At 37.0% G+C, this 20,592-nt stretch overlaps 1 protein-coding gene across 4 annotated transcripts in view; it reads right to left on the bottom strand.

The window, feature by feature from the left end:
• The window catches only part of SPAST (spastin), a 72,024-nt gene that overhangs the window by 12,738 nt on the left and 38,694 nt on the right, over positions 1–20,592 (bottom strand). For all 4 annotated transcript variants that reach the window (XM_035272862.3, XM_008980902.5, XM_008980904.5 and 1 more), the window contains 7 exons: positions 14,474–14,548; positions 12,975–13,046; positions 8,015–8,090; positions 7,687–7,778; positions 7,218–7,297; positions 2,335–2,377; positions 1,258–1,337 (listed from right to left, as the gene is read on the bottom strand). In XM_035272862.3, coding sequence (XP_035128753.1) covers positions 1,258–1,337; positions 2,335–2,377; positions 7,218–7,297; positions 7,687–7,778; positions 8,015–8,090; positions 12,975–13,046; positions 14,474–14,548 — 518 coding nt within the window. The remainder of the gene's footprint in view (positions 1–1,257; positions 1,338–2,334; positions 2,378–7,217; positions 7,298–7,686; positions 7,779–8,014; positions 8,091–12,974; positions 13,047–14,473; positions 14,549–20,592) is intronic.

Consider the following 20,592-nt stretch of genomic DNA (forward strand, 5'->3'; position numbering starts at 1 on the left):
TCAAACTCCTGACCTTAGGTGATCCACCCACCTCCCAAAGTGCTGGGATAACAGGCATGAGCCACCATGACCAGCCAAAACAGCAAATTATATTTTAATCTCTGCAGATTTAAAATCTCCATATAATAAGAAGGTAAAAACTAGTTTCCCTTTGTCAGCAAGCCTATAGTTTTGTGGTTTGATTTTAAGGGAACAAAAAGGCCCATTTGTTGAAACAACTGCTAGTTCCCTGTAATGCCTCGACGTTTAATCATTAGAACCATCCCTTTAGAGTAAGGCATACTATCTCCAGAGGCTTCATTAAATTGTAAATATGTCACCTGGAAAGGTAACATCTACAAACTGTTGGTGCCAACTGACACATAAACACAATTACTTCTCTAGTGTTTATCTTGGCAAAGAGAAGTCTCTTGTTGGGATAAGGGACAATCAAAGTAGATTTCTTTAAATATGGGGACAGACAGAAAGGTCTGGAAAAGAAGATATTTCCAAGTTATTTGTTCTTTTGTTACAGGTATCTGGGAACTCAGAGTTCTTGTTAAAATTATTCAGTACTCATATACTTGCTGAATATTTTAAATTACTTTACGACATTTTTTAGGGAATAAAATTCATGAGTGCATCTCCTATACTTAGTTTCTGTTTTACCACACTGCTCATAAAGTTCAAGGTGTGAAAGACAAAAACTATTCAGTGTAATGCAAAAGAATAAGTTTATGTAAAAATATCTGTGTTAGTGTGAGCAGATGTGAAATGTTTCAAATTTTTTTTGAGACAGGGTCTCACTATGTCGCTCAACCTCCACCTCCAGGGCCTAAGGAATCCTCCCACCTCAGCCTCCCAAGTAGCTGGAACTACAGATGTGTGCCACCATTCCTGATTCATTTTATTTTTTTGTAGAGATGGGGGTTCACCATGCTGCCTAGGCTGTAAATGTTTAAATAACTTTAATACCACTTATAGGTTTTAATAAATTTATAAAAAGAATATAACATCATTAGATATTTAGGTCATGTCTTGCAGAGGACATAGTAAGAAAAATTAGATTCCATAATATATATTCATATATATATATATGAGTATATATATATATATATATATATATGAATAAGGCAAAGGATGTAAAGGATGAGACAAAAAGTTTTCTGATAAAAGAATTACTCTTTCATACTTAAGATTACTTTAAATAACTAAAAAAAGAATTATTCGCAATAAATAAATAAAAGGTGTAACATAAACCAAATCCAAATTACTCACCTAGCAAGTTGTGCTAATTCTTTTTGGGTCAATGGGCTTCCTTGTTTACATAACAGATTTTTAAGCAAAAGTAGTCTTGTCTGAAAATAAATATTGAAAAATGATCATTCCAGTCTAATTTAATATCAGAATTAATGATTCTTTTCTTATTTTATTTTTTATTTTGAGACAGGGTCTTGTTCTGTTACTTGGGCTGGTAGCTCACTATAACCTTGACATCCTGAGTTCAAGCAATCCTCCCATCTCAGCCTCCTGAGTAACTGGGACCAAAGGTATGTGCCACCATGCCTGGTTAATTTCTATAAAAGTGTTTGTAGAGACAAGGTCTCCCTATGTTGCCCAGGCTGGTCTTCAAATCCTGGTGCAAGCGATCCTCCCACCTCAGCCTCCCAAAGTGTTGGGATTACAGGTTTAAGCCACTGCACCTGGCCAAAAACCAGTTTTATTGAGGCATGAATTCATCCACCATGAACTTCACCCATTATAAATGTATAATTCAATGACTTTTGATACATTTATAGAGTTGTGCAATCATCACCATAATCCAGTTTTGGAACACTTTTTAGGTCACTCATACCTGTTTGCAGTTAATCCTCATTCCCAGCCCTCACCCTGACAACCCATTGATCTGCTTTATGTTTCTAGAAATTTGTAGCACATAAACAGAATCATATGATATGTGACATATATCTTGCTTCTTTCAATTATCATAAACTTAATATATGAAGTGAGTATGCAGCATGTATAATAGATAACAGTATCCATTAAAAGAATATAGCACATTTGTTTATTCACCAAAATGAACATTTAGATTCTTTATAGGTCTGGCTATTATTAATATTGCTGCTATAAAAATTCTTGTATAAGTCTTTGTGTAAACGTACATTTTTGTTTCTCTTGGGTAAATTCTTAGGAGTGAAATTGCTGAGTTTGACAGTAAGCTTACGTTTATCTTTTTAAGAAACCACTAAATTGTTTTCCAAAGTAGGTGTACCATGGATTGGAAGACTTAATATTGTCAAGATGGTAGTTCTTGTTTCTGCTTTAAAACAAAAAAATTCAAACACAGATACATACCTCCTCATTTGGTAAAGACACATATACCCGTTTGATGAAACGCCTAAAAAAAAAAATCCAGCACTTTTAGAAATATAATTTTGAATTTAAAGCTGAAGCAGCAAATGACAGGAAAAAGCTTTTAAAATATAATATTGAAGGCACTGGAATGCATTTTGGTAGTTATCTATGTAAAACTATTTTTGTTACTCTTTTAAAACTCTAGTTAATGTTTAAAAATGCTTAATTCAGTATTTTTAGAACTAATTATTTATGTATGTATGTTTTTAATAGCAATAATGCTTTAAAACAAAATATCTGATATAAGTAGATCTCTCTTGTTTTCTTGAATCTGAACAAAACTAAAATCAGCAAGGATAATAGAAACAGAAATGTAAACTTTATCAACAAACTAGGTAACATTTATGGAACTAAAATACATAAAGGTGAACTGCCTAGGACAGTGAAAATTACACTGAGAAAAGGAAGACGCACACAGGGTCTGCTGCGGAAGATCATGGACATGACTGTCAGAACACAGTTTTCCCCCAAAAAGAGACGACACACCCTAAAGGATAATAAAGCCAATCCCTCCACATTTAAACAAACATATGAGGCCTGGCTCTGCAGACCATGTAAACCCTAATTGATAGCACAGGAATGGCAAGGATGGTGAGACTGAACAAAGAAATTCTAAGACAAATTATCTTTGAAAGAAGGCATCTAACAGTCTGGTGGGAAGACACTGTCTTGCAGTGACCAGTATTTTTTAGTAGAAGAATAAATCAACTCTAACTCTTATTTACAGACACATGTATTTCATTATCAGGTAGGGCTTCACTGTAAGTGAGGGATTGTTAGTTTAGTGAAAAATGGACTACTCAAAATACCTATCTCTTCCCCTACAATATCCTTCCAAAACTAGGTTTTCCAAGAAAACTCTTTTTATTCAAAGAAAAGTAATAAGCAAAAGTGAAACACAAGGACAGGGCTCATTAAAAAAAACAAAACAAAACAAACAAAAAAAACTTGTCCCCAAAAGAGCAAACAAAACAGAATAAACATAAACTAGATAAAATGACGAACAAGCATGAGAAGATTTTGCCATAGAGCAAATTAAAATCATGACCAAACATCTTTCCATGAAGCAATTTAATTAAAAACATTTTTTTTATCCTTAAGTTTTTTTTGTATAGATATGGGGTTTTACCATGTTGGCAAGGCTGGTCTGGAATTCCTGGCCTCAAGTGATCTGACCTCCAAAGTACTGGGATTACAGGTGTGACCCACCATGACACTCAACCAAAAAATTGTTTTCTTTTCTTTTTTTTTTTTTTTTGAGACAGACCTGTTGCCCAAGCTGAAGTACAGTGGTGCAATCCTGGCTCACTGCAACCTTTGCCTCCCAGTTCAATCGATTCTCAGCCTCCCACGTAGCTGGGCTTACAGGTGCATGTGACTATGCCCAGCTAATTTTTTGTATTTTTAGTAGAGACAGGGTTTCACTGTGTTGGCCAGGCTGGTATTGAACTCTTGGCCTCAAGTGACTTGCCTGCCCAAGAAAATTGTTTTCTATGAAACAAGAGCCCAGTGAGATATAAGAGCTTATGGAAAAAACAAATAGATGCTCAAAGAAATAAAACAGAAGATGAAAATTAGGGTAACAGAGGTCAGGAAAGTAATAAATAAAAAATCACCAAGGAAAGAAGGGTTATAAAACACATAGCAGAAAGGAGATCAGATACTAACCCAGTAAGAATAAAGGTAACAGGCTTGGGAAAACAGAACAAAACAAAAAGACCTAAGAGTTTAAAAGGATTAAGAAGAAAATTACAGATAGGGAATTTATGTGTAAAAGAAAACAGAAAAATTAACTAGGAAAAAAATTAAGATATCATTTAAAATAAATTTCCCATTTTAACGATATTGATTCTTCCAATCCATGAGCGTGGAGTGTTTTTCCATTTATTTGTGTCATCTCTGATTTATTTTAGCAGTGCTTTATAGTTCTCCTTGCAGAGATTCTTTCACCTCCTTAATCTGCTATATTCCTAGATATTTCATTTTCTTTTCTTTTCTTTCTTTTTTTTTTTTTTTGAGGTGGAGTCTTGCTCTGTCACACCCAGACTGGAGTGCAATGGCATGATCTTGGCTCACTGCAACCTCTGCCTCCTGGGTTCAAGCGATTCTGCCTCAGCCTCCCGAGTAGCTGGGATTACAGGTGCCTGCTACCATACCCGGCTAATTTTTTGTATTTTCAGTAGAGACGAGGTTATACTGTGTTGGTCAGGCTGGTCTCGAACTCATGACCTCAAGTGATCTGCCCGCCTCAGCCTCCTAAAGTGCTGGGATTATATAGGCGTAAGCCACTGTGCCCAGCCAGCATTTCATTTTCTTTGTGGCTGTTGTAAATGGGATTGTATTCTTGATTTGACTCTTAGCCTGAACATTATTAGTATATAGAAATGCTACTAATTTTTGTATACTAATTTTGTATCCTGAAACCTTGGTAAAATCATTTATCAGTTCTAGTAGCCTTTTGGCGGCATTTTTAGTTTTTTTTTCAGTATAGAATCATATTGCCAGTGAAAAGAAAGAGAGCATGATGACTTGTTTTCCTATGTGGATGCCTTTTATTTCCTTCTCTTGCCTGATTGCTCTGTTTGTAATATGACCATACTGCCCAAAGCAATTGACAGATTCAGTGCTATTCCTGTTAAACGATCAATGTTATTTTTCACAAAAGTAGAAAAAATTATTCTAAAATTCATATGGAACCAAAAAAGAGCCAAAATAGCCAAAGCAATCCTAAGCAAAAAGAACAAAGCTGGAAGTATCACATTATCTGACTTTAAACTATACTATACAGTAGCCCAAACAGCATAATTCTGGTATAAAAACAGACACACAGGCCAAAGGAACAGAATAGAAAATTAGGAAATAAAGCCACACACCTATAACCCATCTGATCTTTGACAAGATGGACAAAAAAAAAAAAGCAATGGGGAAAAGACTCCCTATTTAACAAATGGTGTGGGGATTACTGGCTAGCAATATGTAGAAAAATGAAACTGAACACTTAGTTTTCACCATATACCTAAATTAACTCAAGATGGATTAAAGATTTAAATGTAAGATCTCAAAGTATAAAAATACTAGAAGAAAGCTAGAAAATACCCTTCTTGACATCAGCCTTAGAAAGAAATTTTGGCTCAACAACAATTGCAATAAAAATAAAAACTGACAAGTGGGACCGAATTAAACTAAAAAGCTTCTGCACAGCAAAAAGAACCATCAACAGAGTAAACGGATAACTTACAGAATTGCATCTAACAAAGGTCTGATATCCAGAATATATAAGGATTCAAACAATTGAACAAGCTAAAAACAACCCTATTAAAAAAATGGGTAAAAAGGAAATGTAGAGACATTTCTAAAAAGACATATGAAGGGACAACAAACATGAAAATATATGCATCATCGCTAGTCATCAGAAAAATGCAAATCAAAATCACAATGAGATATCTCACACCAGTCAGAATGGCTATTAACATAACAGCAAAAAAAATCCCATATTGTCTAGAAATTGGTGGGAAAAAGTCAAAAAAAAAAAAAAAAACAGATGCTTGTGAGGCTGTGGAGCATATATACTTTGGTGATAATGTACAGTTTAGTCATTGTGGAAAGCAGTTTGAAGATTTATCTAAAAACGAAACAGATCTACCTTTGACCCTGCAATCCCATTATTGGGTATATACCCAAAGGAAAATAGATCATTAGACCAGAAAGACATGCATTTCATGTTTATTGCTGTACTATTCACAATAGCAGACATAGATTCAACTTAGGCGCCCACCAATGGTGGACTGGATAAAGAAAATGTGGCACATACACACCACGGAATACTACACAGCCATGAAAAAGAATGAAATAATATCCTTTGCAGCAACACAGATGGAGCTGGAGGCCTTAATACTAAGCAAATTAATGCAGAAACAGTAAACCAAATAGTGTATGTTCTCATAAGTGGGAGCTAAAAATTGGGCACACATGGACATAAACAATACACACTGTGGACTACTACATGGGGGAAGAAAGGAGTGAGGTGTGGGTTGAAAAACTACCTACTACACACTATGCTCACTACCTGGGTGCAATATACCCATGTAACAAGCCTGTACATGTACCCCCCTGTATCTAAAATAAAAGTCAAAATTATAAATAAATAAATAAATAAAACTTCCCAAAACAAAGGAAGTTCCAAACTATCAATTTAAAGAAACATCAAATCTCCAGAAAAATAAATACAGATCATCAACATACTTTTCAAATAACCAGATTTCAATGGCTAATAATTCTATCTCGTAAAGAGAGAAAAAAATCAAGTTAATTTATAAATTTGAAAAAATCAGCTTGGATTCAGACTTTTACACTACTATAATCAATCCTAGAAACAATGGAGCAATATTGTAAATTCCTTGGGGAAGTATGCCCAAGAATTTTATGCTGAGTCAAACTGTTCTTCCAGTATGAAAGGAATAAATTTGCTCAAAAACACAAGAAAAGAAAACACATTTTCCATGAACCCTGCTTTGATCATCTTCTCATGAAGCCCAAAAGAGGGAAGGAATCAATTTTGAAGTTTAAAGATAATTTAATGCAACCCAGAAGAACTGACCAATCTGCCTAAAACCTTAACTAAACCTTTACTAGACTAGTTCTCCTGGTATCAAGCTGTTGACCTCAAAATCATTATTTAGTTGGTAACAAGAGGCTAGAGGATAGTACGAGAGGAAAATAGTGAATTGTCTTAAAACTGAGAATAAGGAAATAATACGTAAGATAAACACATGAGTAAATATTGTCTGTAATAAATGCATGTATTTCCATATAAATCACCCTACCTGAGAACAGCCTCATCAAGCTCTTGTGGCCTATTAGTTGCACCCATTACAAGTACTCTGTCATCTCCAGCAGACTGTACCTACAAGCAAAAAATCTTTTTTCAATACATTTAGTAATAACAAATATAAAGATATTTGTATTTTTAACCTTGGCCATTTAATAGGAATATACATATATATACTAAAATGCTGCCACATTAAAAAAAAATCATAATCAACACTTACACCATCAAATTATTTATTTATTTTTATTGCATTTTAGGTTTTGGGGTACATGTGAAGAACATGCAAGATTGTTGCTTAGGTACACACATGGCAGTGTGATTTGCTGCCTTCCTCCCCATCACCTATTTCTGGCATTTCTCCCCCTGCTATCTCTCCCCAACTCCCCACCCCTCGGTGTCCCTCCCCTATTTCCCCCCAACAGACCCCAGTGTGTAGTGCTCCCCTCCCTGTGTCCATGACTTACACCATCAAATTCTATTAGAAATTCAGTTTTTAGGCGTCTACTAGCATCGTGCTCCCCTTCTCTTCTTTCACACAAAAGGCTATCAACTTCATCTAGAGGAAATACAAGTATAAGACTTTAATTAAAAACCAAGCTACGTGAGTCATCTGAGATCAATCTAGTTTAATACTTATTAATATAGTGGGTCCTATTAAATTCATTAGATAGTCTTTAAGCTTGCCCTTCTTTAAAACTTCTTCCTTCTGGATGTTTCCAATCATCTCTCTCCTATTTGCAGAGGGAAATTTTACAAATAGTCAACTAACTTAGTTGGAAAATATGTTCTTACCTATGAAAATTATAGAAGGTTGAAGTTCTCGAGCCACAGCAAAAAGAGCTCTCACCAATTTCTCTCCTTCTCCCACCTAAAACAAGGCATTATATTGTTATACACATAAAATGCAACATTATTCCAGTTTTTTAAATTTTATGTTGAAAATCTAGCACACAGGAATTTAATTTCCCTTCCTTACAACAACCACAGATTTGGTTTGAGAAAGGAGACGGTATTACTGAACTGTCCCTTACAATTTTAGAAAATAGACTGTGATTTCATATAGCCTGGTAAGTGCTTTAAAAATTCATCTATTTTGCTTCACCCTGCATTCCTAAGACTTGAGAATGAAATAGCTATTCGGTCAAGGATCAGTGAGAAAAGGGAGACTAAGGGAGAGAAAGAGATGCTGTACATATTCCTTAAGCCCTAGATTTCAAGGTACATTTATAGAAGCAAGTAAGTTGGAATGTGCTCTCCTATGATGTGCTCTCCTACAGTGATTTCCATTATACCAAATCTCTATTAAGAACACCTTGAAAAGTCATTCTGACAACACCATCATCAATAAATATCAAAATTTCTTTTTTTTTTTTTTTGAGACAGAGTTTTGCTCTGTAGCCCAGTTTGGAGTTAAGTGATGCAAACTTGGCTCAATGTAACCTTGCCTCCTGGGTTCAAGCGATTCTCATGCCTCAGCCTCTCAAGTAGCTGGGATTACAGGTGCCCACCACCATGCCTGGCTAATGTTTGTGTTTTTAGTAGAGGCGGGGTTTCACCAACCTGGCAGGGTTGGCCAGGCTGGTCTTGAACTCCTGACCTCAGGTGATCCACCTACCTCACCCTCCCAAAGTGCTGGGATTAGATGCATGAGCCACAGTGCCCAGCCAATAAATATCAAAACATTTCCAGATAGTCCAGAAGGTCTATGAACACCCACTGAGACATTCCCAGGTGCTGACAGCATACAAAGGCCATTTTATGCACCAAAGTAATGAAAGAGTCATGAGGTCTGTGACAACCTACTATAAAACTGTTTCTGTCCTCTAGGTGGCATTTATTCTTTTTATTGAAGATTTAACTTAAAAACAAACAAAAGAAATGGCCCAGATTTAGAATAATCAAAACAAATATTCTCAGAGCTGAAAGAAATCTCAAAAGATCACCTCTTATGACATTAACATTTACAGATGAAACAGGCCTAAAGTGATACTTACTTTTTTTTTTTAAGATGGGGTTTCACCATCATGGCCAGGCTGGTCTTGAACTCCTGACCTCAGGTGATCCACCCACCTCGGTCTCCCAAAGTGCTACGATTACAGGCATGAGCCACCGCGCCCAGCCCTAAAGTGATACTTTCTTAAGGCCAGTTCAGGATGTAAAAGTTAAGCTAGAGGCCAGGCACAGTGGATCACTCCTGTAATCCCAGTACCTTGGGAGGCCAAGGCAGGTGGATCACCTGAGGTCAGGAGTTCAAGACTAGCTGGCCAACATCACAAAACCCTATCTCTACTAAAAATGTCAAATCTAGCTGGGCGTGGTGGTGCATGACTGTAATCCCAGCTACTTGAGGCTGAGGCAGGAGAATTGCTTGAACCCGGAAGGTGGAAGTTGCAGTGAGCTGAGATCACACCACTGCACTTCAGCCTGGGCGTAAGAGTGAGACCTTGTCTCAAGAAAAAAAAAAAGCTAGCCTAGAATCCCTATCTCCTAACTTCCACAACAATGATTTCCATTATACCAAATGCATAATGTGGGTAAAGGTGCTTTAGTAACGACTTGAAGACCAGGCATGGTGACTCATGCCTGTAATCCTAGCACTTTGGGAGGCTGAGATGGGAGGATCATTAGAGCCCAGAAGTTTGAGACCAGCCCTGGCCTGGCAACATAGTCACCCCTCATCACTACTACAAATTTTTTTTTTTTTTTTTTGAGACAGTTTCTCACATTGTCACCCAGGCTGGAGTGCAGGGGCACAATCTCAGCTCACTGCAACCTTGGCCTCCTAGGTTCAAGCAATTCTCCTGCCTCAGCCTCCTGAATAGCTGGGATTACAGGCACCTGTCACCATGTCTCACTAATTTTTTCTAGTTTTAGTAGAGACAGGATTTCACCATGTCAGCCAGGCTGGTCTCAAACTCCTGACCTCGTGATTTGCCCACTTCAGCCTCCTACAGTGCTGGGATTACAGGTATAAGCCACTGTGCCCAGCTCCAAAAATTTTTTTGAAACTAGCTGGGCATGGTAGCATGCGCCTGTAGTACCAGCTACTTAAGATGCTAAAGTGTGAGGATCACTTGAGCCTAGGAGGTTGAGGCTGCAGTGAGCCATGCTCATGCCACTGCACTCTAGCTGGGGCAACAGAACAAGATCCTGTCTCAAAAAATAAATTAATAAATAGAATAATGACTTGTAAAATTTCACATAGGAAGTAAAATGTGATCTAACTACTTTAAACATTGAGAACATTTTAAGTACTATGATTTATTAAAATATTTAAAGAAACAAAATATTTGACTTAGCGGAGATAATACAAGATAAATATTACTTTATTAACTTCTCTGATTTTTTTTCCCTAATTTTTAAATCTAGTAGCATACTGATGCACTGAATACCGAACTTTACAAACATGTTGAAACTGTGTGGAAAACTCTGTAAACTGGCAAGAACTATGCAAATGTTAGGGTTTTTTTTTTAATGATCAATTAGAAGCAGGTTAATTAACAGTTTGAAAATATAAGAAAAATATGAAAATTAAATCTATTTGTGTAAAAAAGCACAACTACAACTACTTGCAACAATCTGGATAAATCTCACAAACATAATGCTGATGAAAGAAACCAAATGCACATACATACAAAATCCTATGTGATTAGATTCATATAAAGTTCAAAGACATGCTAGTTTTGTCTATGACGTTACTAGTCTAGTGGTTTTGGGGGAGAGGAGTGAGTGGATAAAGATGGTGGAGTGCCTGGAGGGATTTCGGGGGCAGAGGCAACAATTTATTTTTTGACCTGGGTGGTGATTATGAAAGTATATTTGCTTTGTGGTAATCCACTGAGCTGTATACTCATGCTATACTTTTCTACATGTAAGTTATTCCATAAAAAAGGCTAAACAATAATACAACATGTTAAGATACATATGCAACTCATTTTTTGTGGAAACTAATCTAGGTATTTTAATAACGCAAATGTTGTCCATGACTATGATGCAGTTCCTCCCAAAAGTTTTCTCAGGATATTTCTTAAGAGACAGAACATCTATATAATATTATCCAATGCTTTCTTTTTAAGTCTTCAAAGTCAGGTCACATCTGAGGTAAAATATTCAATTTTTATCATCCTCTGAGCATACTGACAAACTGACATGAGACCACAGAAGGCAACTAAGATAATAATAACTATTCTGGGGGCTGGGAGGAAGCAGATATAACATTAAGTTCTTATATATTTGAAAGGCTATCTCATAAAAAAAAACTAGAATCTTGTTAAATCAAGTACATTAAAACTTAGAAAAAGTACATTTTAGTTAAACATAAGAAAAAAAATTGTATTAGCTAGAACTGTCAAAATGATAGACTAGACATTTCAATTTTCTTTTTCTCTTTTCTTTTTTTGAGATGGGATCTCACTTTGTCACCCAGGCTGGAGTGCAGTAGCATGATGTCTCAGCTCACAGCAAACTCCACCTCCCAGGCTCAAGTGATCCTCCCACATCAGTCTCCTGAGTAGCTGAGACCACAGGCACATAGCACCATGCCCAACTAATTTTTTATATTTCTGGTAGAGACAGGGTTTTGCCATGTTGCCCAGGTTGGTCTCAAACTCCTGAGTCCAAGTGATCCACCTGCCTCACCCTCCACGGTGCTGGGATTATAGGCCTGAGCCACCACACCCAGCCTCAACGTTCTTAAAAACAAACTTGCTTCAAGATATTTAGGAAGTATCAAAATTAAAGGTTAAGATCATGAATGTGTATGTTGTTTCTGGAAACATGAAGATGAAGCAGAGTACTCTTGAAACAAGTATGGATAAAAGAGAATGGTTGCTGTAATATTTTTAATGAAAGGCCACACTCATTGGAGCTCAAATCCTAGTTTTCCACTTCCTTATAAGTTCCTGAGCAGATCACTGAACTTCTCTGTAATTTCCTAATTAATAGAGATATGAGGATAATATCTATATGTCATATGATTATTTATTCCACAAATATTTATTCAGTACCTACTCACTGCCAGATACTGAAAATGGTAGTGAAGAACACATGGCGATAGTCTCTGCCCGCATGGAGACCTCTTCTAGTGGAGGTGACAGTGATATCAAATACAACGAAAATAATCATATCAATGAATATGAATTTCAACTTCAATGAGTATGACAAATGAGGTACAAGTGGTGCTAAGAGGATAATGGGGGGAATAGTTTGGAGAGTCAGGGAAGGCTGTAACATTGCTGATGACCAAGTTAAATTGAGATAATTAGGGGGGGCCCTAATCTACAGGGGAAATTTGGACACAGAGACAGATAAAGGGAGAATGCCACGTGAATATAAAAAGAGATGAGAGGGATGCATCTACAAGCCAAGGAATGCAAAAGATTGCCAGCAAGCCACTAGAATCTAGGAGAGAGGCATGCAACATACATTCTCCCTCACAGCCCCCAGAAGGAAATAATCTGCCAACATTTTAAACTGATCTTGGACTTCTAGCTTCCACAACTATGAGAAAATAAATTGCTGATGTTTAAGCCAGCCAGTTTACGATATTTTATTAAATGGTTCCAATAAACTAATACAATATTTGACAACACAAATGTACATTAACTTTCTACTCTGAAGATTGATATTAATCATGTTAATGATATAAAACTCCTATAAAAATATTTTCATGAAATATTGTTACCATTTATAGTTAACACAGTAACTTTTAGATAGTAACTTAAAATATGACAATATTGGAAACAGCACTTACATATTTTGAAGTTAAACTTGCAGCACTTATATTAAAGAAGGTTGCATTAGATTCTGCAGCTACTGCTTTAGCCTTTAAAAATCACAAGAGCAAATATTAAATTAGTTCATGTCTTGCTTTTAAAAGATAACCATATTTATCAATTTAAGTCCTAGAAAAGATTCTCTCATAATTTAAGCTATGGGCCGGCCGGGTGCAGTGGCTCACGACTGTAATCCCAGCACTCTGGGAGGCCGACGCGGGCAGATCAACTGAGGCCAAGAGTTTGAGACCAGCCTGGCCAACATGGTGAAACCCCATCTCTACTAAAAATACAAAAATTAGTCAGGCGTGGTGGTGCACACCTGTAATTCCAACTACCTGGGAGGCTGAGGTGGCAGAATTACTTGAACCCAGGAGGAAGAGATGGCAGTGAGCCAAGATCACGTCACTGTACTCTACCTTTGGTGATAGAGCAAGACTCTGTCTAAAAAAAATTATTAAAAAATAAAAATGTGGAGAGGGGAGGGCCACAAAAAAATAGAAAACAAAAATGTAAGGTATGATACAATCTCCAATATATGGCAATCATTTCTTAGCAATGAGGACAGCTTACAGAAAGAGATATGCTTTTTCTACTCTCTTCCTGAGAGATAATGAGAGAAATGTTTTAAAAAGAGAGTGTTATTCTCCTCTCTTGTTAGATATACAAAGATAATTCCTTTGAAAAAGACAAACATCTTAGGAAAAGCTACTCTTTCCCTATTAGTTTTTTCCATCTAGAAGAGCTATGCAGAGGAAAGAGGTATCCAGATGCTGATAAAAACTTCTAGCAAAAGATACTTTAAAAAAAAAAAAAAGCTTTTGCACTGATAATGAAGTTCTTTATAACCAAAAAAAAGCTACAACATACTGATTATTTAAATAAAGTTGTTATGATAGTAGAAACAAAAATCAAGGGTTAGAAAGACACTCAATATAGTAAGGTAAACTCTTCCAAGGTAAAAATTTTAATATTTAATTTACAAAAAATAATGACAATTACACTGTAAAATTTAACCAACCAAAAACACACTACTGAGATAATACTTATAGTTTTCCATCTACTTCTATATTGAAAAGTAGTTGAAAAACTTAAAAGAAGTCTATCAGCCATGATAGACTCATGCCTGTAATCCTAGCACTTTGGGAGGCCCAGGTGAGAGGACTGTTTGAGGCCCAGAGTTTGAGACCAGCCTAGCCAACATGGCGAAATCCTGTCTCTGACAAAAATACATAAATTAGACAGGTGTGGTGGCATGTGCCCATAATCCCAGTTACTCAGGAGGGTGAGGCACAAAAATTGCTTGAACCCAGGAGACGGAGGTTGTAGTGAGCTGAGATCACTCAAAAACAAAACAAAAATGTATCATAGCAAAAAATAAATCATAAATAATAGACTCAGGGACAAGATGAAGTTTCTTTTTTCATGTTATCCCAAATATCTCAATAGAAAACTCAAATTTGAAGAGAACTCTTACCAGCATTGTCTTCCCATTCCCAGGTGGACCAAAGAGTAACAGTCCTCTGGCAGGAGCTCTAAGCCCTGTGAACAACTTAAAAATAAATACTTTAGTTTACAACTATGATTCTAGAGACATTTTAAGTACTATGTGTCATCTAAAAAGCATCCTATTCAGTAGCATCCTTCCAAACAGAGCTGCCCACAACTTTAAAGGAAATGCATAATCATAAATTAGTATAATAATTAAAAACAGCTGGGTGTGGTGACTCACACCTATAATCCTAGCACTTTAGGGGTCCAAGACAGGAGGATCATGTGAACCCCAGAGTTCAAGACCAGCCTGGGCAACATAGGGAGACTCTGCTTCTACAAAAAATTTTTTTTTAAAAATTAGCTGGATATGCTAGATTGCCTGTGCTCCCAGCTACTCAGGAGGCTGAGGCCGGAGGATTACTTGAGCTTGGGAGGCCAAGGGTGCAGTGAGCTTTGATCTTGCCACTATACTCCATCCTCGCTGACAAACAAAGACCCTGTCCCAAAAAAATAAAACAAAATGAAATAAAACCAACTCCTTTGTGATAATATTGAAAGCAGACTGCTTAAACAAGACAAATTGAACACAGGCATGTTTCTCTACTTAGAAATCGTACCAAAATAATACTAAATGAATAAAAAAATATAAACCTTCCAAACAAAAATAGAAAAGGAGATAACACAATAAATTCCCATAAAATGGAGAACTGATACAGTGTGGTAAATCATTTAGCAGAGCTTAAAACCTAAATGTCTACTTGTGAAGGGATACCTAGATACAAGAAGCACGCTGATGTGAACAAAATTCTCAGGAAGGTTCAAGAATTGGAGGCATCAGGCACCACAGAAAGCAGTAGTAAGGCAGGCAGCCAAAAACAGAGGAACTGATTGAAAGCTGGTACGAGGAACTCCCCACCAAAGGCAGTCAAGCAGGTACCAACCACCACCAAAGCAGGAGGCAGGAGTTTTATTCTCTAAAAAAATAAGTTTAGAGTCTCCAGACTTAGGGACACTAGGCATGACAAGAATAAAGGGTGGAGCCCCAGACTGAAAACACCTCACCTATACTTATTAAATAATAGTGAATGTGAACATACTTTTAAGTTGAATCATATGAAATGGCTAATATTCAACTTTAAAAAGAAGTCTATTTTTTTCAGTGATTTTATGTTTGCAGAAAATTGAGCAGAATGTACAGAGTTCCCATATAACCTCTTCCCCTTATCTGAACCTTAACAATTTCCCCTAATCTGAATATCTTGTATTAGTGTAGTACTAATGAAAAAATGATCTATTATTAACTGAAGTCCATAGTTCACAGTAAAGTTCAGCCTTATGTTTGACATTCTGTGGGTTTTGACAAAGGTATAATGACATGTATCTACCATTAGGTTATCATAAAGAACAGTTTCACTGCCCTAAAAATCCACTGTGCTCCACCTATTCCTCTCTCCCTGTCTTCCTTGGCAATCCCTGATCTATTTACTGTCTCCACAGTTTTGCCTTTTCCAAAACATCATATCGTCAGAATCCTACAGTATATAGCCTTTTCAGATTGGCTTCTTTCATTTAGCAATATGCATTTATGGTTCCTCCATGTTTTTTTCTGTCTTGATAGATCATTTTTTTAAATTGCTGAATAATACTCCATTACACGAATATATCACAGTCTGTTTATCCATTCACCTACTTATAGATGGCTTGGTTGCTTCCATATTTTGGCAACTATGAATAATGCTGCTAGAAACATTCATGTGCAGGTTTTTGAGTGGATGTACATTATAAACTTATTTGGGTAAATATCAAGGAGTAAGACTGCTAGACCATATGGTAAGAGTTTTGTAAGAAAGTGTCAAACTGTGTTTAGTTTTGTAAAAAACTGTCCAACTATCTTCCAAAATGGTTCTGCTATTTTAGATTTCCATCAGCAATGAACGAAAGTTTCTGCTGCACCAAATTCCCTGCCAGAATTTGGTGGTATTAGTGTTTCAGATTTTAGCCATTCTAATAGAGGTGCGGGGTAACTTACTGTTGTTTTAATGTGCAATTTCCCCAATGACATGATGTTGAGCATATATCATATCCTTGTTTGTCATTTATCTACCTTCCTTGGTGAGGTGTCTGTTCAGATATTTTGCCCATTTTTTAACTGGGTTGTATCTTTTCTTATTGTTGAGGCTTTTTTTTTGTTTTTTGAGACAGAGTTTCACTGTTGTTACCCAGACTGGAGTGCAATGGCATGACCTCGGCTCACCGCAACCTCCGCCTCCTGGGTTCAAGCAATTCTCCTGCCTCAGCCTCCCGAGTAGCTGGGACTACAGGTGCACACCACCATGCCCAGCTAATTTTTGTATTTTTAGTAGAGATGGGGTTTCACCATGCTGACCAGGATGGTCTCGATCTCTTGTCAGGTCTGTGTCTACATTAATTGTTTAAAAAAATTTTTTGAAACAGAATCTTGCCCTATTGCCTAAGCTGGAGTGCAATGGCATGATCTTGACTCATTGCAACCTCTGCCTCCTGGGTTCAAACAATTCTCCTGCCTCAGCCTTCTGAGTAGCTGGGATTACAGGCATGTGCCACCACACCCAAATAATTTTTTGTATCTTTAGTAGAGATGGGTTCCATCATGTTGGCCAGGCTGGTCTCGAACTCTTGACCTCGTGATCCACCCAAATCAGAATTCCAAAGTGCTGGGATTAGCTGGTGAGCCACCACGCCGGGCCATCCAGATTAATTTTTTTGCATGTGGATGTCCAGTTTTCCTATACCATTTGTTGAAAAAGCTATCTTTTCTCTACTGAATTGTCTTTGTTCCTCTGCCTAGGATCAGTTGACTTTACCTGTGTGGGTTGATTTCTAGGCTCTCTGTCCAGTTCTACTGATTTGTCTATTCTTTTGCCAATGATACACTGTCTTGATTAATGCAGCTTTACGGTAAGTCTTGAAGTTGGGTAGTTTCAGTTCTCTGACTTTCTTCTTCAATACTGTATTGGCTGCTCTGGGTCTTTTGCCTTTTCATATAAACTGTAATTAGTTTGTCAGTATCCACAAAGTAACTGTCTGGGTTTTGATTGGGACTGCATTGAATCTATATATAAATTTGGGAAGAACTGACATCTCAATAATATTTAGTCTCCCTATCTATTTACTTGGAATATCTCTTAATTTACTTAGCTCTTTGATTTCTTTCATGAGTGTTATAATTTTTCTCATACAGACCTTCTACAACATACTTTGTTAGACTTTTTTTTTTTTTGAAACAGAGTTTCATTCTTGTTGCCCAAGCTAGAGTGCAATGGTGCCATCTCAGCTCACTGCAACCTCCACCTCCCAGATTCAAGCGATTCTCCTGCCTCAGTCTCCCAAGTAGCTGGGATTATAGGCACATGCCACCATGCCTGGCTAATCTTTTTTTTTTGTATTTTTAGTAGAGATGGGGTTTCACCACGTTGGCCAGGCTGGTCTTGAACTCCTGACCCTGGGTGATCCACCCACCTTGGCCTCCCAAAGGGGTGGGATTACAGGCATGAGCCACCATGACTGGCCACTTTGTTAGAATTATACTTAAGTATTTCATTTTATTAGTGTTAATATGAATGGTATTGTATTTTAATTTCGAATTCCAGTTGTTCACTGTTGGCATATGAAAAAGCAATTGACTTTTGTATATCAACTTCGTATTCTACACCTTGTCATAATCACTTATTAGTTCTTGGAGCCCTTTTTTTTTTTGGTTCTTTTCTACATATACAATTATGTTACCTGCAAACAAAGATATTCATCTTTTTAAATATATATATATATATATATATATAGATGGGGCCTCACCACGTTGCCCAGGCTGGTCTCGAATTCCTGGACTCAAGCAATCTTCCTGCCTTGGCCTCTGAAAGTGCTGGGATTATATGTTTTTGACCTATAAAAACAGTAATTTCAGGTCAGGTGCAGTGGCTCATGCCTGTAATCCCAGCACTTTGGAGGGGCTGAGGCAGGTGGAATCACCTGAGGTCAGGAGTTTGAGACCAGCCTGGCCAACATGGCAAAACCCCGTCTCTTACTAAAAATACAAAAATTACCCAAGTGTGGTGGCATATGCCTCTAATCCCAGTTACTTGGGAGGCTGAGGCAGAAGAACTGCTTGAACCTGGGAGGCAGAGGTTGCAGTGAGCCAACATCATGCCAAGGCACTCCAGCCTGGACAATACAGTGATACTCTGTCTCAAAACAAACAAAACAAAACAAAATCTACTAATTTTCACAGGGCTCAACCTAACAGAAAACAAAGTCCTCTCCTTCCACCCATTTTCTGGAACACCAATAGTCAAACTTGTATTCTCCAAGCAAGAGACTAAAAAATTCTTTTCTAGAGAAGCTAAATAACCCCATAAAAAAAGACTGACAGCTACAGTAATTTGGAGAAACCTAAATAAACAGTAGGCTTGCTGCTTGATCATCTTGTGATTAATGGGCTCTCACTAGCATCAATCTTTACTTGTTTACAGCACAAGTAATTCCTAATCAACTTTTTTATTCCCTGGTAATATAAGTGGACAACCATAATAACCATACAATTGAGAAAACCTTCCAACATGAAAAGAGCTTAAGGCAAAAAAGAAAAAAGGAGGAATCTAAAAGAAACAGATAATAATGTAAACAGAAGAAAAATTCACAAAAGCTCTTAGAGATGTAAAAGATATTGCATCTATGAAATAAGAATAGGACCAGGCATGGTGGCTCATGCCTGTAATCCCAGCGCTTTGGCAGGCCGAGGAGGGCGGATCAGCCTAGGCAACATGGCCAGATGTGGTGGCAGATGCCTGTAATCCCAGCTACGTGGGAAGATGAGGCAGGAGAAAAGTTTGGACCAGGGAGACCGAGGTTGCAGTGAGATGAGATTGTACCACTGTACTCCAGCCTGGGTGACAAGAGCAAGACTCCTTGTGAAAACAGGGAGGATGGAGGAAAGAAAGGAAGGAAGGAAGGGAGAGAGGGAGGGAGGGAGGGATCGGGGGAGGAAAGGGAAGGGAGGAGAGGGAAGGATGGGGAGGGAGGAAGGAAGGGGAGGGACGCAAAGAAAGAAAGAAATGTACAAGAGGGAAAAAGAAAAAGAAAATGCATGAAGTATATCATTGTAAAATATCAGAAGAGGAGAATAAAGAGAAAATCCAAAAAGCTTTGGGAAATAGAAATAAGAAGTCCAATGCTATCCTGATTCCTGACCTTTTGTCTCTAATACAAAGTAACACCGAAAGCTAGAAGACAATAGATAATGCCTTTCATAATACTAAGGGAAAATAGTTTCCAACTTAAATCTTGACATCCAGTCAAATTATTAATAAGAGAAGACAGCAGAATAAAGATATTTTCAAAACTACAGCATCTCAAAAAATTCGCTCACATGTGCCTTTTCTGTTACTGGAAGACGTAGCCATCAAAATGAGAAAATAAATCATGACAATGGAAAATACGGAATTTAAAAAACAGGAGATAAGAAAGACAGGAAAAAAGGAAATGACTGTCATCATGGTAGTGAAGACAGATCAGAGAACAACCACTTTGAAAGAGGCATAGAGAGCATCTGGTCTTGAATGAACAGAAGAAGGTGGTTCCAGGAAAAGGTATTCTGGAAAAAAAAAAAAAAGACCTGAGTTAACAGGTTTTTAGATTGGTTTGGCCATGTGGAAATTAGATTGAAATGGAAAAGAAGAATTATCATAAGCTGGATATTCTAGTTAGAAAAAAAAAGAAAGAAAAAGAATTATTAATCAATATGAAAAAAATGAAAAAATAACACAATTATTTACTCTAGGGGAAAAAAAGGCTATACAAGGGTAAAATAGTACACTACTTGGCTTGGTAGTGAATAATATTTAAAATCACTAAATATTCACTGCACTCCAGCCTAAGCGAGAAAAAGTGGGAGGACAGGAGTAGGAGGTGTGTGGTATGATGGAGCTAAGGGTTCATTTACTATGACATACAAGTTAATAGATTTGAAAAGGAAACAAAAATTAAGAAATGTCTTTATAAGATTATTGTTCAAAGAGAAGCAAGTTCTACAATTTTTGAAAGAAAAAAGGCTTATGTTTAAGCTAGTAT

This window comes from Callithrix jacchus, chromosome 14, assembly GCF_049354715.1.
Source record: "Callithrix jacchus isolate 240 chromosome 14, calJac240_pri, whole genome shotgun sequence".
Taxonomy (NCBI): domain Eukaryota; kingdom Metazoa; phylum Chordata; class Mammalia; order Primates; family Cebidae; genus Callithrix; species Callithrix jacchus.